Here is a 27,764-nt window from a genome sequence, read left to right on the forward strand (position 1 = left end):
ACAAGATTAGATTTTTAAAAATTGGAAAATTTGAGTCGTTGAATTTCTGTAGAAAATATCTCCATAGAATCGGCCAAAAATTAATGGAGAGTTCAACAGAAATCGAATAGAATTTCCCAGCGACTTTTTTAGACTTTTCTATAAATTTTTTTCGTAAGTGGGGTACTGGGATTTTTCGTGCTTAATATCAAAAAAAGCTTTGGGAAAAAATACATTTCAGTCGTTAGGACCCGCATGTTGCAGAAAATTATATTCTTAAAATCATTGTTACTCGGTCCGTTGAATTAAATACTATAAATAAAAATAATAATAATGTTATAATACAATAATATGATAATATTATAATATAATAGAGAACTAGATGTTCTAGTTATATCACTGACGAAAAAGTTCGATGGAAAAACATCAACAGTTTTTTTAGTTTTGTTCACTGCATTTTTTCGCATTAAAATTTCAAGCAAAAGAATTCTGGAATTCACGTCAAGAATGAAACACAGAATGAGTTGTAAATAAATAAAAATCTGTTGACTTTTTCGGACGTGCAGCTGAACATTTCAGAATGGAACAAAAGGATAGATGACATTTAGACTCGAGCGAACATTCATTATTTCTCCTAATGATAAATGTCGACTCATCACACAAAATCATGTTTTTGATGCGATTTTAGCATCTACCGAACCGTAATCATATTTCCATTAACTGCCCGAGCATTACTCACTAATTATAGCGTGGAAGTTCACGTCGTCAACCCAAACTTTCAGCAAATGATGTCAGCATGTTTCGAGGTAAATACGAGCGTCTTTCGACATTTGAGATACTCAATCCCGCATAATTTCAGGTATTTACGGTGGATAAACAAACGTGAGACCCAATTGGGGGAAATATTTAGTGGAATGCCGGAGGCAACTGAGAACTGAATAACGCGCTGGAGGCGTATAAATATCGATGATCAACTACGTACGTTCTAATACTGCAAATTAAAATTAATTAATTAAACTTATTTCGTAGGAACATTCTGTTAGTTGCATTTAATCGAGGGATTCGTATCAAATGAAAATGCTCTTGGTTTTTTCACTTTCTTTGGAATTACGGGCGCGTATGGAAAAATTTGATAGAAAAGAGAATTCATTGAAATTTCATTGAAATCATATCGAAGAAAAATGAAGGAATTCTGCAACTTCACTGTGCGATTTTTTAATCGATATTTGGTAGGAAAAATTCAATAGATTTGTATTTTTTTCATGTGAATTTTCCATTTTGCATTGGGAAATCCAAGACGACTTCTTGTGAAATATTCAATAGAATAAATTGCATAGGAAGTTTAATTTTTTTTTTGCATGAAATATCTGATTGACAATCGCTCCAAAAGTCGCAAAATTATGGGATTTTTGAATAATTTCAAAGAGAATTTCTTGGAGAAAATCATAAGTTTTTCTATTTAATTTTTTCATACGTGCAGGAGAAGATCTCGATGTAGGTACGTGTAGACTCTCGACTCATTGGGGAACTACACTGTTGAAAATCTGCGTTGGAACCTTCTGGTCGAATATCACTGCAGTTCGAGTCGAATTCAGTAGCGAAGTGGTAAAACGGTTCCAGTCAATTGTGACTATTGGCGAGGTTTCAATGAATATCTCAGAATCTAAGGGAGGTAGCAAAATTTTGCTCAAAATCTTTTTTGTAGAGCCGATTGAGAGCTACAACAAATGTCATTACGAAAATTTCGCTATCTCCCTTAGATTCGGAAATATTCATCAAAAACTCAACTGGGAGATGAGTCGCCTTAAACCGTTTTACCACTTCGCTATTGAATTTTTTCGTTTTATTTTTTGTTCTTTTCTTCCATCACCCTTTCGACGATTGCGTCAAGTTTTGCAAGAAAAATCGCGCGCGCAAGCGCTCGGGAATTTTTTAATCCCCGAAAATTGATAGATTCGTTTGTATGCAACGAAGTTATCGGGAAATATCCGACTATTTTGAAGCTCTCGGGGTACTATCACCGAAAATCGTCGATAAATAGGAAAGAATTATTCATGCGGCAGTGAATATTCATGTTCAGAAATTACGGAGGGTTTTTTATATTTCCTAAATGAATCGGTCAAGTTGACGAGTGGAATTGAATATCAATTGAATACTTCTCGTGAATGAAGTTGCCCCGATCCTTCGAGGTAATCCGACGGGATTTCACTGCGACACCGCTTATAATTAAAGTAGATTCTTTGAATTTTCAAACTTGCCCTGATAATCTTGAACGATTAGAAAAATAGATTTTATGGAGCGCTGAATATTCATGTGAAATTATTCGGAAAGTGCGGAGTTTTCCATGATCTTATCGGTGGTTTTTATCGGTGGAAATAAATATTGATAGCCTCGTGAGTGAAATTACCAAGTCGTTTAAGATATTTAGAGAGTGTCGGGATTTTTTCCAGAATAACTAACAGAATTTCAGAGAAATTCTTTACCTCTATAAAGCCGCGTGTGAAGAAATTTACAAGAAAAAAATCTACGTATTGATTTCTCTACTGAATAGTGTGTAAATAATTGAGCACTAAAAATAAATAGAATGTTTAATAGAATTTTTATCAACTTCTAACAGAGTGTCAATAAAAATTCGATTCAATTTTCTAATAAGTATAAATGATTGTTTTCTTTGTTAACATTTATCACTGGTAAACATTTTTGGGAGAAATTTTCAGTGCTGGGGTCGTTCCAATATTACGATGCACGCTTTCTGGACCCTCTCCCCCCCCGGTATAACGATTGTTTTATTTTTTTTCATAAAATTGACTTTAAAAAACGAATGAGAAAATGAACGTAAATGATTAGGTGAACAAATCGTTCAACATTTTGGAACTTGTTCAATTCTTGTCACGACACCGTTCCTAAATTCCTCTTTGTGAATCTTTGGAAGCGGTTGAAGAACTTGTGAAGTTCACAAACAACGTTTTCCATGAAATTTCAACATTTTTCCGAGAATGTAGAGGAGCTGAGGGAAATGAGTTTTTTTTCCAGCCTCGTACTCTGCGAGGAGTCATAAACGGTTAGAACGGGTTCTTCGAGGTATTTACGAATTTAATTATGTAATTCAATTGCCATCGTCCAGTGAGCGATGGAATTAAACTTTGAGGGTAATACCGCCCGGCATGCGTTCCATACCGCCCATCTTGTGTTCCTGACTTTTTCGAGCAATGCAGACCAACTGTTATAATTTTTCCTATTTTCATCCTTCGTTTCCATCCTTTGGCTCCATTTTGAGAAAGATTTCACGTGAATAATAATAAATTATCCTGAATTTACCCGATGTTCCAGTGGCCACCGACCGCCCTCTAGCTACAGAGTCTAGCAGCCCTATAGAAATCCTGAGCGGCATTACCCACAAACTCTGGGCGGAATTACCCACAAACGCGGAGGCTGATAAAATAGCCAATAATAACTGATGAGGATATTTTTCTGCTATCGAAAAGGTCGCAATGGATGTGGAAATGTATAACGAACATATATTTCGCACTCCATTCAATTATGGACCAACTGGAAATTTGAAAAGTCTTAAATTCTGGGGTCGAAATATTTTAAGAATTCGGTAGGAAACGATTTTGATTTTTTTAACGATGTTTCCGCGGCAGAAAATTGAAAATTTTGTTTGAAATTACTCGTTGTTATCAAATATTTGCATAATAAAAAAGAAAAAAAATTTTTTTGACCCGCTGGACGGTACAGGCACCAGCTCCCCTATTAGTGGAACAATAGATAAATGGGAGAATCAGTCAATACTCAATGCTCAATAATCAATTAAAAATTCCTTAAAAGTTCCTCTCGGAAACCTTCAACAGTGTAGTCTACAATCAAAATACAAAAAAAAATCCTGAAATGGAAATCTGAGGTAGATATGACGAATTTGAGGATGGATCAAAGTCTGAGTGCGATGCTGTCATGGCGAATGAAGATGAATGGAGCAATGACACCAGATTCCTTGAATGTTAAAAAAACACCTGGCCCATCTCGCTAACACTGAGGCCGCTCAACGACCATCAATCACTTTTTTTCTGAATTCGTGATTATCGACATTGTACTGTAGTATGAGTTTGGCTGTTTGACTGCCGTTCTTCTCGTCGCCGCTCCCAGAGCCGTCCGCGTGGTTCAGTAATACTGCTTGATCAGCTGCATGAGAATTTCCTTGCATGTTGGTCTCGACCCATCTTGGGGGGTTGCTTCGCGTGACACGTGTACTACCGCCCCGTGTGGCAGCCATAAAACTCGCGTGGGTTGTCGTACTGTGGTGCTGCATGGTCGAACCGTCTCTGCAAATAATGCAGAGGGAGAGATTTTTTATTTATAATTTTTCTTAAACAATACAAGATCAATGGAAATTCCACGTAAATTATTCGTTGTTAAAAATTTCAAGCTTTTTTACTTGAAATTTCAAGAGTAATTTTCTAGCCGTGTGTAACCCAAGACAATAGCACACAAAATTAGTCCCTCCACGAAGAGAAAAATTCAATAAAAATTATCAGAAAAAAGACGTAAAAATTACGTTTCGAAATGTAATCCGTAAGCGAAAAATGAAAAAAAGAAATTGTACGAATCGCCAACGATTGAGAAATTTTACGGAACGAAATGTAAAAATAACTCACCAGCTTCATAAAAATTGTTGAATGTTCAAGAATTTTTGATTTTGGAGGCACAACAAGTCGGCAAGTTTCTGTAAGATTTTACTTCTTCGGGAAAAATTACGTGACAATTTCGTACTTTGTTCGGTGATGAACCTGAAAATTCACTGAACGTTTTAGATTTGTTCTCTTCCATTCCTATAAAAATTGTCGGGAAACGATTCCCCATTGCGGATTACGTGAATTGTTCCATAATTTTTACTGAATATTTCTCTCCGTGTATGGATTTCCGGAAAAAAATCTAAATGACTCTATGAGGGAATCGTGAAGTATCTGATTGGTTTTGATGTTGTCTTTAGTGCATTTTTCTGTGAAAATGAAGTTAATATTTTCCACTCTCTAAATTATTGTTTTGGCCGTGAAAAATTCCATTGGCATTTGTTTGGGATAACTAGCCCGGGAGGCATTCACCTAGAACCGCCCACACTTAAAGTATTAAAAATAGTCCAGAGCCTGCAATTTTTGCGATACAACGTTTTTTTTCAATTTTTTAAAAAACGTGTACAATTCTTGATTTCATAATATTATTCAATCCCAGACCATTTCCGCAGATAAATACGAAAAAACATGTCTCTCATATGTTATCATTGTATTTCTCTTCCCCACAAACATAAAATCTGTGGTTTAGTCAAGATGAAAAGATTGATATCGATATTACCTGTGTCTGCTTCCCGGACGTCGTCTCTTGGGCCACAGATGAAACGCTCCATATATAAGTGGATTAACCAGACTGTTCGACATGCCGAAGAAGAATATTCCGTTCTGCAAATCCTCGCTCAGCTGGAAATAATTTAATCATTTCTCTTTTATCAGAGACCTAGCAAAAACAGAGGACTGGATTCTCTTCAAAAGGAAATTGTACCATATGCACTTGTGTCTACCGAAAGTGCTCTCTACATCTCTAGAAAATTCACAAAGACAAATCGATACGGTAAGGAAGCCCCGTGTGACTTGTATCTTATGGTTTTGTGGGCGAGAAACCACGAGGATAATACTGGTTTAAAATTAAGTCGTGACCCACCCACATCGCGTGTGTTCCACATTCGTAAGGAAATTTTATGGAATTCGGATAATCGAATTATCTCTAAATTTTGAGTTAAACCCTGGCAGAAATTGCTGGAAAATTAATTGACAAGTTATGATCATATATTTTATATTTTTATTTAACAACTCTATTGAAATAATTAATGAATGATTTTTTATAGGAAAAATCAATAGATCTTCGTAGGTTTTTTCAACGAAAAAGAAAATCAGTAAAAACATTTTAAGTAATAAAATTGTTGGGACTTCATGCAGAGAAAATTTAGATTGAAATGTTTGAGGAAATATATTTTATAGTGAAAATTAATCGATTTTTGCCGATTTTTTGCCGAAGAAATCAGAAAAAAAACATTTTATTAAAAAAAATTGTATTTACATGTTCATCGGGATTCAGGAAGATGAATATAACCATCATGCTGTAGTAAGGCATCCACCAAATGACGAATGCCGCAACGATCACGATGCTTATTCGCAGAGATTTGCTCTTGGCTCGGTGCATAAGTCTTCGCCGGTTCACGTCCCCAGTGAGTTGATTTATCGTGTTATTGTTAACCAGTCCTGTCTTGAATGCCTTCTCACTTCCTGTGGATCAAGTGGAATTTCGAAATTTTTATAGTCTCTCGCGTGAGAAATCGTCGCAGAGAAACCTCGCGGTTCCCAACAGAAAATTCTATCAGGTTTTTATTGAAGTTCTATTGAAAAATCCACTAGTTGTTGTCTGATTCTGCTGAAAAGTTTTTTTTTTTAAATGTGCAACAGAAACTATTTTTCCCTCGACATAATTTTTTTCCGTTTTCTCCACTCTATTTTTCATCTCGTCTCATTGAAAACAATCAAATAAAAAAAATGAGGAAATTTAGCCGAAGAATTTTTCATAAAAAATGAATTCTATTGGTTTCTTTATTGATTACTTTCCATTGAAGATTTCTACTTGAAAAAAAATCGCGGAGATAAGCTGCCGAATTTTTCAATTCAATCAGGCGAATGTTAATAGAAAATTCAGTAGAAATTCAGTAGAATTTTCTGGTGATAATGACCTTCAGAGGCTACAATAATGTTTATTCAATACGTACGGGCAATTGTGATAACTGTCGACACATAAGTAGAAATTAATATTGCAAGAGGCAAGATAAACATGAAAATTAAGCTCAGAGTTGTGTAAAGCTGCTCCTGCCAGGGCTCAGTGTAGAATCCATGAGTTACACATTGGGTAAACTCCTCGATAAAGGGCCCGCGTGATACGTGGAAAATTACCAGCTGAAGCAGAAATGAGAAAACGAGGATTTTATTCATTATATCCAACTGCAAATGAAAGATATTCAGAATACAGTCAATTTTTCAGATTGAGAACTTTGTGTTGTTGGAATAAGAACATTCGCAGGGAATAAAATGGATGATTAATTGACTATTCATTCAACACTAGTCAACAAATGAATCCAGTGAAGCCCATATTTAAGTAAGTCACGATTACATTTTTGAATTTCGAATTTCCCACTCCAATTTTTTGTGAAAATTCGGATTTCAATTACACGGAGAGAAATTTTTGGTAAAAAATATCCTATCGTTCTATAAAAGTGTATCACGAGCCATCGTTTCCTCATTTCTATCCCCAAATTTAATAAAAATTAATATATGATGATCAAATGGTATTCTACGTCAGAGAAATTTTATCCTGACGCATAATAAATTTTACCCTTCCAGTCCAATAATTTTTACTCTACCACCACGGTAATTTTTGTTTTTATCAGGATAAAACTGCTCTAACGTAGAATAAAATTTGATCATCATATATTAATTTTCACCAAATTTCGGGATGGAAATGAGGAAACGATGACTCATGATACACTTTTATAGAACAGTAGAATAATTTTTATCAAAAAATTTTCTCTGTGTATACGCGGAAAATTCCGAGCGGAAGCGAGGGGCTAATCACTCGCGAAATAATAGCGCCACTCTGTGATGAAATCAACGTAATCACACAAAATCTCGTGAATGATGGCAATTGTTCAATTCAATTAGCGAATAGAAACGAAAGTGTCCTAAGTAACGAGTATTCCATTTTTAGGTTTTTGTTTCGCATAGTATTCGATCCGTGCAGTCAATGTCCATTTCGCTATTGCACAATTTCTGTCGGAATAAATTTTCGCCAGTGAACAACTCTCCGTCAATCTCAGTCCGCTGATGACGTTCGTTTCCTATCGATCGTAAGATATTATTCTAATTTGGCAGAATTGATAGATTCACTCAACTGCAGCGCTAGTAGAATATACTTGTATAAGTCAGACTCGCGTTGCGCTGACGATATGCGGAATTTTCATTCGGAAAACATTTTAACATTTTTGGAAGAATACATCGTTTGTTAATAGAAATATCCTCGATGTGGTCTTTGTTTTATATTAGAAATGAGTAACGAAGCGAGAAACCTGGTTTAGTAGATTTTGACTTTTGGTCAGTTCTTGATGAATATCTCGGAATCTAAGAAAGATAGCAAAATTTTTCTTATGACATTTTTTGTAGAGCCAATTGAGAGTGATAAAAAAGGTTATGATAGAAATTTTTCTAGCTCTTTTAGATTCCGAGATATTCGTCAAAAACTGACCAATAGTCAAAATCGACTTACCGCTTCGCTACTGAAATGGACTATCAAGGTAGGAGTACCCGAACGCATACTACTAATTATGACTTATTTCTAAATTTTTATACAGTTTTCAGAAACAGAAAACTGTAATTTGTTCGACCCAAGCTCAATTTTTCAGATTTAAAATAGAAATCTTTTCATAATTTTAATTTTCTGACGGACTGCACTGACACGATACCGTCAGACGTCATCTCTTAACCGAGTTGATTAGAGACGCTGGGCGGTGTAGCGTGTGTCAAACAGAAAATGTAGGCAACAATTAAATAAAATCATTATGTACGGCGAAGAAAAGGGTCGATTAAGTATTATTCACAAGTGCATGAATTTTATTTTAAATTGATTTTTTTCTAAGAATGAATTTATTCTGAAAGAATTAATTTTTTGGCGATTCTACATCTGAATATTGAGAAAAACGCACTTTATTACTGGAAAATTCTTACACGTTCGGGCACTGGTGCCTCCGCAGTTATAACAAATTTTTGTTTTGGGTTGAAAAATCAATTTAATTTGTTTGAAGAAATTGAAAAATGATATTAAATCAAACAAATTTAGAAAATTTGTCTTCTCATTTGAAAAACGATTTTAATTTGCTTCTTTGTTATTAATTCTTTGTGGATTTTTTTTTTAATTGTTAGAGGATAATTACGAATATAATTTGTTTTTGGGGGAAGAAGTTTCGGGGGAAGTTTGCTAGAGTCATTTGAGAGAAATGTAACAATGAAGACTGACGACAATGTTGCATAAATACCAAGAATGCTCATGACAGCTACTTTAACAACTCATTGCACTGCCATTCATTTTCTATTTGTGTTAGAATGCAAGATGGAACGTCGATATAAATTTCCACTTCATGAAACCACTTATGGACCACTGTTCGGAAGTAATATTCGTCACGTGTGCCTGAGGGGACTTCTTCCTCTACTTTGCCCCACTTTTGTAAAACGTCGCTCTTATTCACTGGGTTCATTCGCTCTTTTACTTTCGAGAGGACGGTTTTTCATTCATTGGAACCTCGAGATTTTTCACTGGAGTTGGTCTAGCCTCGTGACAGGTCTCATCTATAATGTTACCGCCTGTATTTATCTTTTGCTTCTCGTTCGTAAAAAATTTGGTGACGTTTTGGGGTAGAGGAAAAATTCAGAGAGAATTTATGGTAGAAAAATATCATTATTCCGGTCATATTTGTAATTTCGCATTACAGAATTCAAGAAGATTAAAATTCGAAAAAAAAAAAATTATGCGCCGGGATTTTTTTGACTGAGTAATATGACGGGACTATAGTTGAATATAAAAATGTAAAATTGATGAGTTGAAATTGATGATGATGAGGTTTTTTATCGAATTTTTATGCATATTTTTATTGAAAGAACGCGGAAAATCTAATTGACTTCTTACAGAAATCAGCGAAAACTAATTGAATTACAATAGAATTTCAAGATAATTCAAATAAATTTCCAGTAGATAGTTGAAATTCTAATGGAGAGTATTTTTGCCCAAACATTTAAAGAAGATTTTAAATTTTTACAGAATTTATTGTATTTTACATAAAAACTTGAAATAAATCCTTGAAAATCCAATAAGTTTTATGAACACTAAATTTTATAGAAACTTTGGAACGAAAAATCAGGGTTTTTTGAATAAAAATTTGCGATGGATGCACTACGAAAAATTAAATTTTTTAATGGTTTTTTACCAGATAAATTCTTACGCATATTCTTTTCGAAATCAGCGAAAACTAATTGAATTTTCAATAGATTACCAACAGAATTTCAATATAATTTAAATAAATTTCCAATCCATATTTAAAAATGTAATGAACTATATTTTAAAGGAAACATTTAACGAAAGATTACAATTTTTACTCAATCCATTACATTTTTTACAATAAAATACTGGGGAAAATCCCTGAAAATTCAATACGTTTTATGAATATAAAATTTTACGCCGACTTTGGCAGCATTTGGGAATAAATCTGCCAGTGGACGCATCACGTACCGCAATTACCCGACATATTCCAATCGAATCATAAAACAAAAACATCCGATATTTTTTCCTCAAACAACTGGCTTCACTCCATCAACTACATTCTGTCAAAATTACACGTACAACTGTTCATTCCCCCCACAAACAGAAAAATCGAGATATTCACCCACCACCAACCACAAACCACCAGTAAAACTTTCACCCAGGAATAGTAGATCCTCGTAAGTGTCAATATTCAAGACTAAACACTTTTAATTTCCCCGAACAGCCCATTAACCTTCCAATCTTCCTCAGCCAAATCTCCAGTAATTTGATTCAATTACCGCGCCAAAGCCCGAATAAACAATGGTCAACCTTCCGAGAAAATCCCTGAGCCTAGTGATTTCAGCGATAAAGAACATGCAGGAGAGAAAAGGTTCGAGTTGCCGGGCGATAGTAAATTACATCTCATCCCTGTGCGACGTACCCCGAGATATCGCTCAGCGTCAGGTGTCTATCATTTAAAATAAAACTCAAATGCGACAAAATTCTTTCCCACACTTTAGCATGAAAAATAGATTCATTAGAGTAAAACAAGATGTCTTCAATCGTCCATGATTCCGGAACGACAGAGTAAAATTTCCATTTTTTTTTTCATTTTTAAGGTATTTTTTTACTCTTTAAAATGAGATTTGAGTCGTTCAAATCGGATCGTTGGGACAGGAGATATCGATAATGAAAGATGAATCGTTTTATACTGAGAGAAAAAATTTGCTGTGCCGAAAAAATATCTTCCACGCGAGAATATTTAATGGAGTGGAACAGATTTACTTCAGCAAAATTAACCAACTGAGAAATACTGTCCACCGGTATTTCTCAGGATTGGCTTAGAAAAATATTTTTTTCACTTTTTATTATGCAAATATTTTACAACAACAAGTACGTTCAACGCAAATTTTCAATTTTCTACCGCGAAAACATCGCTAAAAAAATGAAAATCATTTCCTACCGAATACTTAAAATATTTCGACCGCAGAATTTAAGATTTTTCAAATTTCCAGTTACTTCATAATTGAAAGGAGTGCGAAATATATGTTCGTTATACATTTCCACATCCATTGCGACCTTTTCGATAGCAGAAAAATATCTTCATCAGTTATTATTGGCTATTTTATCAGCCTCCGCGTTTGTGGGTAATTCCGCCCAGAGTTTGTGGGTGATGCCCCTCAGGATTTCTACAGGGCTGCTAGACTCTGCAGCTAGAAGGGCGGTCGAGTGACAGCTCGATTGTTTGGGGTAGTCGGTGGTCCCTGAAACATCGGCTAAATTCAGGATAATTTATTATTATTCACGTGAAATCTTTCTCAAAATGGAGCCAAAGAATGGAAACGAAGGATGAAAATAGGAAAAATTATAACAGTTGTTCCGCATTGCTCAAAAAAGTCATGGAAACAAGGTGGGCGGTATTGGACGCATGCCGGGCGGTATTACCCTCAAAGTTCGATTCCATCGCTCACTGGCCGACGGCAATTAAATTACATAATTAAATATGTTGACGAGGAAAAAATTTTTTTTCTAAAAAAAAAATTATCCCCTCGAAATTATTTAGTTTTGCCAATAACACAGTTTTCGGCAGGAAAATGATCATGTATGTTTGGTGGAAATTTTGTTTTTTATCCACAAGTAAATTGATTCAACACGTCAAAGGATTTCTTCAAGGGAATATATCATTTTTCTGCAGAATTAATTTTTCTCATGCATCTCGCACTTTCCGGCAATATGAAATACGATGTACTTGGTGTGAGCAAAGGTATGTTCGTAATTTATCTGTGAATATTCTAGGTGTTGACAGCCCTAAAACGCGGTACAATGCACGGCATTTTACGGGAGACAGATGGGCACTACAGTCTACCAACGGGCGCATCGAACGAGTGCCTTGAGGTGGCTGCACAGGAATTGGGGCTGTTGGATCTCTCCTGTCGGAAGCGAAAACAAGAGGCGCGGAAGCGCAAGAGTGCGAAGGGATGTGGCGGGGGCAAGAAGATGCGGCGGAAGAAGTCGCGGAGGGGACGGAGTCGCAAGCGGAAAGCGTCTAAGAGCAGGAAGGCAAGAGGATGCGGCAGTGCACGCAGCAAGAAGAGGGGGCGGGGCCGGAAGAGGAGCAAGAGGCGCAGCAGGAGGGGCAAGAGCAAGAGTAGGAGCAAGAGCAGGAGCAAGTACAATTGCGGGACGGGCAAGTCGAAGAGGAGCAAACGGCGCAGGAGTAAGAGGAAGGGAAAGAAGATCAAGTCGTGCGCATGCCCGCCGAAGGGCGAGCCCAGAGCGCCGAAGAGCGATAATAAGAGCAAGTGCGCGCTGAATTTTGTTGAGTATATTGGGAAAAAGGATTTGGACACGTGACATGCAGGGATTTTTCATTTTTATTTTTAGTAATTTTGATAAAAATGTGAGGAATTCGGTTGAGAAATATATGAGGGCTTGAGGAATTGATTTGGAGTGGTGTTTTTGATTATTTCATCCTGCTGGTGGACACTTTTAACTCTTTTTTAATTACTCGAGGAGGAAATCAGTAACGAAGCGGTAAACCGGGTTAAGTCGATTTTGACTATTGCCCAGTTTATGACGAATATCTGGGAATCTAAAAGAGATAGAAAAATTTTTGTCATGACCTTTTTTGTAGAGCCAACTGAGGGTTATAAAAAAGGTTATGAGCAAAATTTTGCTATCTCTCTTAGATTCCGAGATATTTGTCAACAAATGCCCAAAAGTCAAAATCGACTTGACCCGGTTTACCGCTTCGCTACTGAAATGTAAGAACATTCATTCATGGGGAAATCCCCATGAAATAGATAAAATTATTAACACTTTCCTACGAAATTTTTCCGTGCGTGGCATGTCGGAAATGTCAGCCAGATTTTTTTAAACTTGCACTTTTAACAACAATTTCACGGATAATACCCCGAAAACCCCAGTATATATTGAACCAAGTTAATACAATAACCCGGAATTCCAAAAGTTGGATGCAATTTCTCCACCGAGAGTAGAAACCGTCGATTAGAAACTTTTTCATGATATTGTTACCTCCAGTCTCGTGTTTTCCAAGAAGAATTTAACTCCTTAACTGAGAAAAAAGGAAGTTGAACATGATGTTGTATTATAATGGGAGAGTTTCGTCGAGTCTGTGCGGGGCTTAAAGGCGACGAGTAATAAATTCAAGCGCATATACATCAGTTACGTGAGTTATGAGGGAGGAGTGGGACTTCGAAAGTTACGATTTAATGTTGCGATAGGGCTGTGCACTGGTACATATGAAAACTTGGAATATCAGTATTGGCGAGGGTTAATATTCAAGATACTGGGGATTCATTGATCCGAGAGAATATCTTTTACAACTTGGTAAATCAACGAATTATTTTTCTGATGATTTTTTCTTCTTTTTTACTTGTCAATGAAAGGATCACGTGCTAAAAATCAATAGAAAACCTAGCGATTTCGCTAGAAAATTCTGTTGGAATTCTATAGGAATTCTAAGGGGGTGTCTATAGAAGTTCTATTGGAATTCTGTTAAAAAATTCTATTTGTTTGTTGCGCTGATTATATTGAATATTCGATAAGAAACAAAGTCCAGCGGAAAAAACATGAAATTTGTGCCCAATAATTCTAATAGACAAAATCTCAAGAGAAAAATTCGAACAGAAATTCGAAATATATCGACTTTTTCCTATGAAATATGCGTTACAGTAAGCGCAAATAAACAGAAAGTTTCAACCGAATTCCAATAGAAGTCATATAGAATCTCTGTAGAATTTTTATAGAATTCCAATAGAATTCTCTAGCGAAATCGTTATGTTTTTCATGCGTGTCATGATAACTAATTTTGGCCTCAGGAGTTCGGATATGCTATCGTTGGGACAATATTGACCGCCAAAGTTGGGTGAATGTTGAATTCAATGAATCATTGAATTTAATTAAAAACATATCGTCATAGCAATTCCATTGGAGAGCAAATTGCTAGTTCACTACCAAAAATATATTGACTATATTGTGACGAAATCAATTTCCCACGTGTTTTTCTATTCATGTCATCGCTATTTTAATTGGAAATCGCAGTTTTTATTGTTTTTTAATTTCAGAAAGTTTTAGTTACATGAAACGAATAATTCATCAATTTCAAATGACGTCTCTATTAGCATCGAAAATAAAAATCAATAAATTTAATAAATAAAAAATTATCAAATTATCAATATCTAATAATTATTCCAATACTAAACAATAAATTCTTGATTCAGATCAAGAAAACATTTGTTTAGATCTAAAAAATTATTTCATCTGAATAAAAACAAAAATGAAATTTAACTTCAAGCTTTAGTAAAAGTTTCATGAAGAAATATTTGAGTAAATCAATAATTTATTCATTTTATTCAGAACTAGTTGAAAATTATTGTTTCTATCAGTAATTTAGGGGAAAAAGTCACCTAAAATTGATAAATATTTCAGTTTATAGTGAAATGACAATATATATTGCTGTATCCAGAGAAAAAAGACAACAGAAATTAATAAAATAGATGGAGCGGTTTATTAACAATTTAGTTTACACATTCTTAACTGCCATTCCGTTCTCCTACACTCCATCCTCCACACCGAAAGAATATGTTACATCCAGAATACTCGTTGTTATTCAAATATTTTGCTGAGGTGTTTTCCATAAACATGCCACCGCCACCGGCGTTGAATAAAAAACGGGGGAGAAGGACTGAAGAAAACAGTCATACAAATGGGTATTACATGCGGCAGATAATTCAGATAGCACTTGTGCATGAGCTCGCAAGGTATTTACTACTGTGCATGCGGGGTCTTGTATAGCTGCACCGACTGTCAACGCATATCTCCATTCAACTTGTTACGGGACACGAACGCAATCGCTGATCTAATTCAGTGTCGTGTTAACATAGTACCACTGGAGCAATATTGGAGTAACTTGGGTTCATTGGGTGTGTAGATGAGTGGTATAAAGACGTTCTGGTGGGGAAGGCATATTTCTGAATCCAGGTCTTTTCAACTACGAAATTTCAACTGCGCAGATTTAAATACACGCCAAATGGATGAAATTATTATTAATTATTGTCGTTAATTTAAATGTCGTAATTGAAATGCCGTAGTTGAAAAGACCACTGAGAAAAATTTCAATGGTAATTTCAACTACAAGGGAATTGTCAAAGAAATTATATTTACAGTAACAATAAACTTTGTAGATTAAACTAGGATTCATCGTTCGATTTACTATGTCAAATAGTGTCATCAACATTATGATGCAATTTTCACGTTAATATAATAGTTGAATCTACAATGTTCATTGTTACCGTAACTATTATTATTCGACAATTCCCTTGTAGTTGAAATTACCATTGAAATTTCTCTCCGTGTGGATTCCCAATAATTCAATCGAAATATTCGTGTGTTTACAAATTCATATACATATCTACATTATCCGGTGAGAAATTTGAGAGGGGATAATCCTTACGAAATGATATTGTATCAATCCCCGAAGAATTTGAAAAGGGATAATCCACACGAAATACAATTTAATCATTTCGGTCACTCGGAAAAGAGCAAAAAAAATTATCCAATCAACTATTAACATTAAATTATAGATCTCTTATAATTTTTGACAGAAAAACAAATTAAATCTTTGTATGATATTAATCATTAATGCGTTAGTTCATTGTTAAATTGAGGTGCATTACGTTGTCTGTTGAAAAACACAGAATAAAAATTTTTTTTTTTTTTTTTATGCTTATTTTATATCGCTTCGAGTCTGATGAGACTATATGGCGATTGATCAAGACTTTAAAAATGGTTAGATCTCACCATTCTACCCGGCCAGGAATCGAACCTGGAACCTATCCGTTGTGAGGCAACGGCCTTAACCACTACGCCAGGCCACCGGGCAATAAAAAAAATTGAAATTAAAGAAATTTCCGCTGATTCCTAAAAATATAGTAATTTCACAAAAACTAATTGAAATATTGCAGTTGAAATGTCGCCTAGTTGAAAAGGCCTGCCGCCATATTTCTGAGTCGCCTATTTTGATCTGAAATGTCCGGGAGAGGACGGCTGAATTATTCTAGTTATGTCTCGTTTAGGAAGTTTGGGTTATAACAGATTATAAACAAAGTCGTTTATAACTGAATGACAAATCGTTAAAATTCCTTTGGGCCTGACCTGAAATCTGAATCATAAAAATCAAAATCTTCTGATTTTCTTCGATGAAAATAATATTTATTATAAAAATGTATTTATTATATAAATCTACAAATCACGTAGAAAACTACAAAAATTTCAACAGAAACCGGTGAAGAACAAATAGAACTTCAGTAAAAGTTCATAAAAATAGCAAAAATTGCAGAATTATAATAAAATTTTCCAAGGAAAACGCAGAATTAAAATTTTGTAATGCGCACAGCAATAGTTCAGTTTCTATCCTATTCATTTCAAGAGATCAGCATCACGGCGTCTCCTCAAGAAAGCAACTGATAAAAATAAACTCCGGATTATTCTATCATTCGATGGAAATATCCCGCGTGGGCTGTCGGGACTGTAGAATTGCCTTCAAAAAAAACTTCTGAAGATCAGCTCCATTTACTTGTGTCATTAAACACGTCTTGTGGAACACTGAAAATTATAAAGAAAGACAAAGGGATTTGGCAGTCTGATCTTGAAATGTCCATTGATTCATGCATTGTCTGACCATTGAATAGAGGGGTTATAATTTGAATACTAAATTCATCATCGACGTGAGGAGAACTTGAATGAGCCTTGTGTATCATCCGAGTCTAGCCGCTCACTTGACAACTCTGACCTCAATTAAGAGAGTGAGCATTCTCCGTTGTAATCTCAGCAGGGGGTATGCAGTAATAATTATGAGGATGCGAAGGTGATGAAGACAGTAGTAATATCAGGAATTAATCGCAAGACAATTTCATTTTGCAATTGCACAGAGAGAAATGTTCAGTAAAAATTACGGAACTCACAATTCACTCACCGATTACGGAATCGACTCAGAAAATTTAAGTGACGGTATCGTAATTTTTCACGGGAGATTCAGATAAAAATTACGAAACGCTCCGGAAAAATTCCGTGACAGTTCCGTAAAATTTCCTACAATCACATTTCGCTCCGGAATTACGGAAAAGATACATAATTTTTATTGAATATTTCTCTCCGTGTACGTGTAATTCCTAGTCTTATTTTGTCTTACTGTGTACCAGAAACAGTAGCTTGGAATCTAGTCGGAAGCCTTCGATTCACGGAAAAAAATATACTTGATTCAAGTATATTTTATAGTCGAATGGGTGATAGGTGTTTCAATTCGAGGACGATTATTTAAAATGATCTTTTTTTTNTTTTTTTTTTATGCTTATTTTATATCGCTTCGAGTCTGATGAGACTATATGGCGATTGATCAAGACTTTAAAAATGGTTAGATCTCACCATTCTACCCGGCCAGGAATCGAACCTGGAACCTATCCGTTGTGAGGCAACGGCCTTAACCACTACGCCAGGCCACCGGGCTAAAATGATCTGTAGTCACTCTTCATGCCCAGACTATAAAATTTGCTGCATGCAGTTTATTGAAGTACCAGAGGTTAGATCAGAGGAAACATATAACGCGGGATTATCAGTGCATTGAGGAGCTTCTCACAACCAACTCGGGGGGAAATTGTTATTTTGCTCTCGTTACACTTTCAGATGCGCCGTTTGTAGTGTTCGTTCGAGTGCCCCCAAAAATCCACAGAAGCCCCGGCCGCAAACACTCCGTTAAACATAAAGCACATGTTGGGGGTGGGTTCTTTGATGGGATGCGGTCACTGGAAAATGAGAAGTTGAATGCATCCCGGAGTAGGATACACTGGGAATGGGTGTTTGCGGAAGGTCAATGGTGAAACGTATTTCAGATAGGTGCATTGAAATTTTCGGGAACAGGATCCATTTACTGACAACCAAGCTTTTGTTTGGGGATGTGAATAGATCATTCTGTGTAGACTGTTCAAAATTTCCGGCTGAAATTGTCGGTACGGTTGAACAATTTTACCAAAGTAACAGATTTAATGGAATTTCAGGGGGCTTCGACCTTGAAAATTCACTAATAATGGAAAAATTAATGCAAATGGTAAATATCAGTTCAATTATTCCGTGAAAATAAATAGAAATCAGAAGAATTCAGGTAAATATATACCGGAAAGAAATTGACGTGTGAAAAGATTTAATGGAAAAATCTAGAGAAAAATCCTGGTGAATTTCTATTGAACTTTTACTGAAAATTTCATCAGCTCGCGGGCCATTTTCTATAGAAATTCCTCATGAATTGAATTGACATGAATTTCCTTAGTTTCTTCCATTCAGTTTTTTTCTCTTTTCATTAGCAAAATGAAACGAAAAATTTAGAAAATTCAAATCGAGGAATTTCTATGATAAATCTAATAGAATAAATTGCATGGAAGGTCGAATTCTATTGATTTTTTTCGGTAGAATATTTACCATTGAATATTTCTAATGAAATGAACACGCATTTTTATTTAATAAAGGAATTTCATGCAACATTATCCCGATTCCAAGGGATTGGAAGGACGAGAGGGTTTGCTACAGTATCTGTTCGTTCATTTCAAGACCATATCCTTGATAGAGACTGTGACACGATAACGTATATCTCCGGACGGCTATTGACATGGAAATCCGGGACCATCCGCCAATTCAAGGGAAGGCAGTGATATGGAAATAGCGAAGGAGATGTAATGTGATTAATTCAGGCGTTGAGTCGCTGGCGAAGTTTGATATCTGTGACAAAACCCGATCTTATGCTAGATAGTGATGCGTCAGAGTTTCCGGGACCTTGAAGTTGATGTGGCCTTTAGTCTCGAAGTTTAGTCTAGAAAATGAGTTTCTGAGTTACAGAGACAAAAGGTATACTGGATTCCAGTGGAATTTCTCTGAGAATCAGAGAAAAAAATTCCAGTTCAGTAATTTTTACTGAAATTCAGCAGTTGAAATTCAATAGCAGAGTGCAGTGGACAACATCAGGAGGTGAATTAGGAAAGATTCGAACAAATTATGTTAATAGAATAACCCGATTTTCATAGACTGTCAAATATAAGATTCTATCTGAAATGATGATCTGAGAAAATGAAGAACTACTGCGAAATATTCAGGTAAAAAAAATGAAGAACCACTGCGAAATATTCAAAAGCTACGGGGAAATTTCCGAAATAAAGCTGTCGGATAGCCTCAAATACTGCGCTCTAATTGGTCGAAATCCGATTGGGAAAAATAATCTGTAGAAAAAGTCAATAAAATTAAATTTTTTTATGGGACATATTCTATTGAGATATTTTCTACTTTAATGCGAATAATTATCTCATCACTCTTCATTAAATAGTCAAGCGCTTGCACAATGACACAATCACGCGACTCGAATTGTATTAATTGTTCTCAAATTATATATATTTACCGACAACAGATCCTATCCAAACAACGAACTGCATATTCGACAGAATTCGTAATGACATATTCTCATATTCTCCTGTTCATCCCGTTATCTCAACACGTTTCGCGGAAAGAAAAATATGGTACTCTTATTTCGTTCATTGAAGCGAGATAAATCAAATGGAGTGGAGAAATGGGGAGAGCTAGTTTACAGAGATAGTTCGCCGATAATGCGAGGGACATATTTCACGGGAAAATGTGACACTAAAAGTTACCATTTATCAAATGGTAATGAACAGAAATCTCGTATTTTTGCTTTATTTCAGTAGTCGGTAACACAATTTGATCTGATTTCACGGCGAAGGTCTCGACCTTTGATCCAATGAGTGCAGATGGAATTTCATCCGCTTGCATTCCTGTTTGATAAATGTGAGCGAAAAAATTTTCCACTCCGGCGCACTCTCTGCATGTTTGGCACAAAAATCCTTTGATAACTTTCAAAAACTATTTTCTTGGCACAAGTAAGACCTGTTTGAGAACTTTGTTTGGCTCTCACTGTAGTAATTTTTCTCGCGATACATTTATGTCTTTCGGGTAAATACATTTGTTCTACAGAGAATTATATGAGGCTCCGGTTTCATCAAGTGACTGTTATTGAGTAGTGCATATCTTTGTCCAATGGACACTTATAATTTCCATGGAACAAATGATAATTTCAAAAAGAAACTACAATTTTCTTGCCGAAAATTGCGGTATTGGCAGAACTAAATAATTTCGAGGGGACAATTTTTTTTGGGAAAAAAATAGTCTTTCCTCGTCGATGTATTCTTTCTATCGTGTAAACCTATGGAGTTCTCTCAGATCAAATGATTCTCGTACAATAGATTATATTTCTTCCTGACAACAGTTCAAATTCTTCTAACGATCATCAGGAATACGATATCACGTTCATCACACGGAGAGAAATGTTCAGTAAAAATTACGGAACTCACAGTTCGCTCACCGATTACGGAATCGACTCAGAAAATTTAAGTGACGGTATCGTAATTCTTCACAGAAGTAAAAATTACGGAACGTTCTGGAAAAATTGCGTGATTTTAGATCAAAATTACGTGACAGTTCCCTAAAACTTCCTACAACCACATTGCGCTCCGGAATTGCGGAAAAAATACGTAATTTTTATTGAACATTTCTCTCCGTGCAGTCAGATTCCGTAAACGTTTTGATTTCGTGTAAGATTCCATTGAAATCATCATCCTTTCCGCGAATTTTCGGATGTTTATGAATGAAGAGATTGACTGCCGATGAAAGTCCCACTGTATAAATACACCCTGACTATCCTAAAAGGACCGGAATGTGATAACGATACCTGTTTTCCTCGATGCAAAACACTATGTTCTAGAGAGATACCCAAAGTTCAAACATCCCACGCTATAAGTTATCTGAGTAACACTCTAAGCCACCTGGAACAGGTTCACGGGAACGACAAATCTCTTGACTTGCTGCAGACAGTATGCCCCACTATGCTTTTATGCACGATAAACTCATTATTGCAGCCTGACATCGCATCATTTCAATAAACTAGCGGAACTTTCATGGCCCATGTTTTATCATTTTGAAGCTAGTGAAACGGGAAAATCTCGTAGACGGGTAATATTTGAAAATCTCCTGTGCGGTATTAGAACCTTAGGTAGCGTCCGCTCTGACGCGTCGGGCGACCTTTGCATCCAGGTGTTCACTGAGAGAATCCTAGTCTAAAAAAAACATACAGTTAAACTCGATAACTATCGATATCTCGCAAGTCTGTCACGCTTATTCCTCATTGGTTCCAGTCATCTGAGGCGGAAAATTTAATTCATGATTAATTTAAGTCTGATATTTTCAATTATGATTGTTACAATTACAATTACAATTGAACAATTCACGTAATCAGCAATGGGGAATCGGTTTCCGGGAATTTCTATAGGAATGGAAGAGAAAAAATCTGAAACGTTCAGTGAATTTTCAGGTTCAACACCGAACAAATTATCAAATTGTCACGTAATTTTTCCTNTCGCAAGTCTGTCACGCTTATTCCTCATTGGTTCCAGTCATCTGAGGCGGAAAATTTAATTCATGATTAATTTAAGTCTGATATTTTCAATTATGATTGTTACAATTACAATTACAATTGAACAATTCACGTAATCAGCAATGGGGAATCGGTTTCCGGGAATTTCTATAGGAATGGAAGAGAAAAAATCTGAAACGTTCAGTGAATTTTCAGGTTCAGGTTGTTCGGACAAATTATCAAATGGTCACGTAATTTTTCCTGAAGAAGTAAAATCTTACAGAAACTTGCCGACTTATTATGCCTCCAAAATAAAAAATTCTTGAACAATTTTTAATTCTTTCAACAATTTTTATGAAGCTGGTGAGTTACTTCTACGTTCCGGTCCGTAAAATTTCTCAATCGTTGGGGAAAAATTACGGAACGACTTGTCCCCACAGCGGTGAGTCATCAGATGGGTTGTTAATTTTTACGGGACAAATCGTAGAATTTACGTGGCGATTTCAGTTCCGAGTCATACTTTTTATTGAATTTTACTTCGCTCGCAGATTACGTTTCGAAACGTAATTTTTACATTTTTTTCCTGGTAATGTTTATTGAATTTTTCTCTCCGTATAAACGCTCTATTTTTCTTATTCACCGCACACTCTTTATAAAAGTTGAAAGTTTCACGAAGTTCTTTATGTCTTTTTTTTAACGAAAAAATCTCTTTTTTTCATTCGAGAAAAATTTAAAAAATTATCCAGTTGTATAGAACACACGAATTGTTTTAATAATTCAAGAAAATTGTTCAATTCTTTAGAAAATCGATTTACAACACTTCCGTTATTTTTTCATATTTACGGATATTGATCCGGTGACTTTGAAAAGCGAAAGGGAATAGATTAAAGATTCAAAATTATTCGTCAATTTTTCACTTATCATTCACGTTTGTTACGGATTTTTTCTTCTATGTTTCGCCCATTTTTTAATGCATTTCCGAGTGTATGAAATTTAATAGATTTGGAATTTGAACGAAGAAATGGAAGCTTTTCACAAGTAAATATTCCCATCTAGTCCGTGATGAAATTCAGAGTCATCTACAACTGCAAGATAATCCAAGAGCGCAAATAGCAGAAGTTCCGTCCTTTGCGATCAAATCTGCCGATAGGAGAAGTGCACCGTACATAGAGAAATTCCTCCCCTTTGTTCTGTCTCTTGAAATACTAGAATTGTTGGATCGCCATTAACCGGAGAGGGTGGAAAATGCTGGATAAACGAAGGAGATTTCACACGTGTTTTCAGGGATATTGGATAGCAAGAGAGAAAACGAGGACAAGCAATATAGATATAAGAACCCATTGACTTTCAGGAGAAGGTCCTGGTGCTGTTGATGATTTAACAGATCGTTCATACTTGAGGGGGAACAGCCGTTGGATTCATTGGGGAATTAACTCTATAAGGAGGTCCAGCTGGAACAGAAGCGCATGCGGTGAAGGAAACGATTCAGTCGCGGTGGGTAATTCAGTCTCGCAGTCATGAAAGACTGAAGATGTCTGGAGGCATGGAACTTATTTGTATTAAATTTCTAGTGAATTTTTTAGAAACATTACTAAGATTATTTTAATTATTGATAATAAATTCAGTGATGTCGGGAAGAAATGAAATCGATGATTGCAGAGGCAATGAAGTAATTGAAATCACGATGAATAAAGTTCAATGAACGAGTGGGGGCGGGGCAGAACGGGTCGTTCTAAGTTTTCAAAATCTGCTTATCAGACAATACGATTCAGTTGAACTGGTTCTTATTTCAAAGCTTGAAATGAGAACTGGAAAAAGCATCCAATTTGTTTGAGTTCACTCTGCCAATCTATAAATGAAAAAATTTTACAAATGAAAAAGGAGCCATTCCACCGCTTTTCCCTAATACTCCACAATTCAAAATTAATTTCCAAACGTTATATTACAAGAAAGATAAATGGAATATTCCACAGATTAATTATTTAATGTATGAACAGCATTGTTTAAAAATATTTTTTAACCTCATCAAAAATGCTCTCATGGAGCTTTAAGTCAGCACTCTCAGTAATCAGCGGAGGAGAAATTGTCCTTGGGTATTGTTTCACATCAATGCAGCCGTGAACAGTCATTGGCTCTGATTTTAAACAATTAAAACTCTTATGCAAAATGTACCAATGACACAGAACACTGATATTTTTTTATTACCACTGATAAGAGCGTTATCCACGACTGCGTTTATCCATCCCCTTCAATTGATTTTATTGATTTCAAATGACTTCAGCATGATTTCAAGACTTCAGCGTGATTTCAGAAATGATTTCAGAGGATTGAAATCACGTGATTTCAGTGATTTCGATCATTTCAATTATTTCACATGATTTCAACGTGACTTCGGATTGATTTCATCACAGAATTGCGCCATGATTTCAGGAGTGTGTAGCCCCCCCGGTTATATGATTATTTGAAGCCTTCTCTGAATATAAAAAACGCCGACAGAAGTAACGTATTTATTATTAACAAAAACCTTCAGTTGAGCCAAATAAAGGGTAAAATTCACTTGCTGGCATTTTCCGCCCCTTATTCCGAGCCGGCACTAGAATTTCCCTAAAAAAATTCTCTTCATGCATAGAAAATGACTCAACAGAAACAATTATACAGAGAAATGAAATTCTACAGCTCTTATCGACAGAATATTTTTTATTAGACACTTCCTATTAAAAACAAAATTGCAGTAAACTCGCGCGATTTATTAATTTGGCCAAAACTAACAGATCGTCTCATAGAAGTTGAATTCAGGTTGTACCAAACATTCTTAATACATTCCTCAATTTCACTTCAATTTGTTTTATTTCATACACGTCTTTTCAACCCGTAAAAATGATAGAAACCCAATAGAAACAACAGAAATTTCCATCAAAACAGTAAAATGTTTTCCCCTGCAAGTTTTCCCTGCGTGACCTGCTAACCTTAGATGATTAACATTCCCGCAACAATCCCCCCCCCCACAATTTCCCAGATCCACCCAAACAGATCTACTCACTTGAGGAATGCTGAGCACGAAGGACAGAATCCACGTGAATACCACGAGTCGGTTGCAGCGTTGGGCGGTGTTCAGGCTCTTCATTGGATATCGAACGGCGATGAATCTGTCGACCCCAATGAGCACCAGCACAAAGGTGCTCAGATAGAGACTGAACATCTGCAAGAATTTGAATAATTTGCAGGTGGCATTTCCCCAGGGCCAGTCAACGCTGTAGCTCCACACGGCGTCTCCGATGAGGCAAAACACCGATACAAATAGATCAGCCACGGACAAGTGCAGAATCAGGGTGTAAACTGCTGAGCAGCCCTGATGCTTCCGTCGATTTCTCGTTATCGACCAAATAGTGGCTGAATTAGCGATCAGACTGAATACACCCATAACACCGAGGACTATTGCCTTTACGTATGCGTGAGTTGTCAATGTTGGTGCGTGATCCAGACAGTCCGCATTGGCGATTGATTCGTTCATCGACTCGGTCGTGTTATCACACCCCAGTCTCAGCGCCGCATCGCTTGATAAGTTGAGCAAGTCTGCGTGTGTGGAGCTCATGGTTGGGACGAATGTTTCTCCCGGGGGAGCATCATTTATTGCCCGTCACGTACTCTCAATCCTTTTATGGCGGTGGCTGTATGGGGCGATGTGACATCAGGTTATTTTTGGACTTCTTGGTGCGACCTCGATGGTGGATGACGGCGGCATCGGCTTGTAATCGGGGCTCTGATGTCCTTTGGCGGGCGCTCTTATTCGGTCGATCCCTCCGCAAGCTCGGGCAACTCCTGTTTGGACAGATGAGAGAATTTAGTGGCGATTTTTGGAGGGAACAGAGCAGGGCTTGCAGAAGTGAAGGGGTAGGGATGTTTTTGGTACACTGATAGAACGGATTAGTTGCTGTTAACGAACGGATTTTGGTTGGAGGTTAGGGTCTATTCGGTCTCACCAAATGTTTATTCGTTAATAGTTAACGAATGTATATTTGAGTAGCCTTGTTTGACTTGACTTTCGCCATTCAAGTGAACCATTCGTTAACTATTAACGAATATTCATTTGGTCATATTCAACTCTACCATTCGTTAATAGTTAACGAATCTCGTTTGGAATAAATGAATCATTCTATCAGTGTAAGTAGCAGATGCTTTTGGGTTTTCAGTGGTGTGAATTTGGGTTTTATTGATCTACTAGGGGGGGCGCCCCCCGCTGATCCTTATTCTGGCCCTTGTGACTCTTACTCGAACCCTCGTGGCCCTCGTTCTGACCCTCATTATAGAACTCGTGACCTTTAAGTCATTTCGAGTGCCGAATTATCATCATCAGAAATCGATTTAGATTTTTATAGTATAGAGTTGTTTTCCGGAGTCCTCCTCTATACTACTTAGATCTTGGAATTTCACGAGGGGGTGGAGGGGGAAACCATGTATGCGGAGGGTTGAAATTTGTACCTTTATACAAGGAGAGGGGATTGCAGAATATATTTTAGCCACTCTCGTCTTTCCGTTTGCATGCGGTGTTTGAATAAAAAATAGTGAAAGTGATTCGTATTTATTGACTCTTCTGATGCCAATGAAACCCTCGGCGGCGATAGAACAGACGATTAAAAAAAATTTCATTTTCACGTGAATTAGGGGTCAGATCTTGGATTTTCTCAGAGGGAAAGTCGACTTTCGCCAAAATCGAATTTTTCCGGTAAGTGAGGGTTGATTCTGCATCTACTCGCGATTCTGATGCCAACGAAACTCTTAAAAGTGGGGAAAAGGTCGAAATAAAATTTTTTTTTTTCACCCGGGGCCAAAGTGTTAGATCTTGGATTTTTGCCGGGGAAAGTCGACTTTCGCCAAAATCGAATTTTTCCGGTAAGTGAGGGTTGATTCTACATCTACTCGCGATTCTGATGCCAACGAAACGCTTGGAAGTGGGGAAAAGGTCGAAATAAAATTTTTTTTTTTCACCCGGGGTCAAAGCGTCAGATTTTTTATTTTTGCCGGGGAAAGTCGACTTTCGCCAAAATCAAATTTTTCCGGTAAGTGAGGGTTGATTCTGCATCTACTCGCGATTCTGATGCCAACGAAACTCTTGGAAGTGGGGAAAAGGTCGAAATAAAAATTTTTTTTTTCACCCGGGGCCAAATTGTCAGATCTTGGATTTTTGCCGGGGGAAAGTCGACTTTCGCCAAAATCGAATTTTTTCGCCAAGTGAATGTTGATTCTCTATTTATTGACCCCTCTAATGCCAATGAAACCCTCGAAGGCGCGAGAAATCTCGAAATGGAAAAAAAATTTTTTTCACCCGGGGCCAAAGTGTCATATCTTGGATTTTTCCTGGAGGAAAAAAATTTTCGCACCCTTTACTATGTGCGGATGCCGACATAATAATCTTTACTACTTCATTTTCTTCGTGTGGAAATTGACCAGAGAATATTTATCATCTTTGTCAAACGTAATTTTTTCTCTCAGTGTAGCAGTATCAGAAAAACCTTGAGGAATCGCTCGTTGATTATTCCGATAGAGAGAAACTTTACTTTGAATCGAAAATTTCATTTTATCCTCCTCATAAATTCATCATTGTGGGAGCGCTTTTGCTCTGTGGTGCAATTGTCCGACAAACGGAGGTGGATGAATCGAAAGTGCTCTATAATTGGGAGAATTAAAGCTCTAATGAGTCAACATTGAAAGAGCTACTTTCAGACTGGATCCAAGAAATTGGGAAATTATAAAATCGATAGGTGAATGGACCAGTAAAATTGGTCTAGACAATGACGTCCGAACAATACTTTTCTCGGGATAATCGATACTAACGAGGGGGCTCGGATGACGCTAGGGCTTGTATCAATAGTTGTTCTTGCACCCTTCATTCGATCCTGATGGAGAAAATGCTCTCAATTTCTTGAGG

The 27,764-nt window shown here is 36.4% G+C and overlaps 2 protein-coding genes across 2 annotated transcripts; one reads left to right on the forward strand and one right to left on the reverse strand.

Annotated features, from left to right (window-relative positions):
* Positions 1–3,647: 3,647 nt before the first annotated feature.
* LOC107045864 (gonadotropin-releasing hormone receptor) lies at positions 3,648–25,515 on the reverse strand. The gene is made up of 5 exons (XM_015268268.1): positions 24,879–25,515; positions 6,782–6,965; positions 6,085–6,290; positions 5,326–5,447; positions 3,648–4,298 (listed from the first exon to the last, which is right to left on the reverse strand). Exons 1-5 carry the CDS (start codon positions 25,428–25,430, stop codon positions 4,019–4,021), a joined length of 1,344 nt encoding a protein of 447 aa, XP_015123754.1. The 5' UTR covers positions 25,431–25,515; the 3' UTR covers positions 3,648–4,018.
* LOC107045865 (protamine-like protein) lies at positions 10,442–12,798 on the forward strand. The gene is made up of 3 exons (XM_015268269.2): positions 10,442–10,550; positions 10,624–10,818; positions 12,151–12,798. The coding sequence occupies exons 2-3, from the start codon at positions 10,675–10,677 to the stop codon at positions 12,706–12,708; spliced, it is 702 nt and encodes a 233-aa protein (XP_015123755.1). The 5' UTR covers positions 10,442–10,550; positions 10,624–10,674; the 3' UTR covers positions 12,709–12,798.
* Positions 25,516–27,764: the final 2,249 nt, after the last annotated feature.

The sequence above is a fragment of the Diachasma alloeum genome, unplaced genomic scaffold (assembly GCF_001412515.2).
Source record: "Diachasma alloeum isolate Michigan unplaced genomic scaffold, Dall2.0 Dall_scaffold_01094, whole genome shotgun sequence".
Classification (NCBI taxonomy): Eukaryota; Metazoa; Arthropoda; class Insecta; order Hymenoptera; family Braconidae; genus Diachasma; species Diachasma alloeum.

What these genes read in the sequence shown, in the direction of transcription:
- LOC107045865 (XM_015268269.2), top strand. Translation starts at nt 10,675, where the DNA reads ATGGTCAACCTTCCGAGAAAATCCCTGAGCCTAGTGATTTCAGCGATA. An exon ending in GAGATATCGCTCAGCGTCAG is followed by an intron (nt 10,819 to 12,150) that starts GTGTCTATCATT and finishes TGAATATTCTAG; the next exon opens with GTGTTGACAGCCCTAAAACG.
- LOC107045864 (XM_015268268.1), bottom strand. Translation starts at nt 25,430, where the DNA reads ATGAGCTCCACACACGCAGACTTGCTCAACTTATCAAGCGATGCGGCG. An exon ending in TCGTGCTCAGCATTCCTCAA is followed by an intron (nt 6,966 to 24,878) that starts GTGAGTAGATCT and finishes TTTCTGCTTCAG; the next exon opens with CTGGTAATTTTCCACGTATC. An exon ending in CGTCCGGGAAGCAGACACAG is followed by an intron (nt 4,299 to 5,325) that starts GTAATATCGATA and finishes CATTATTTGCAG; the next exon opens with AGACGGTTCGACCATGCAGC.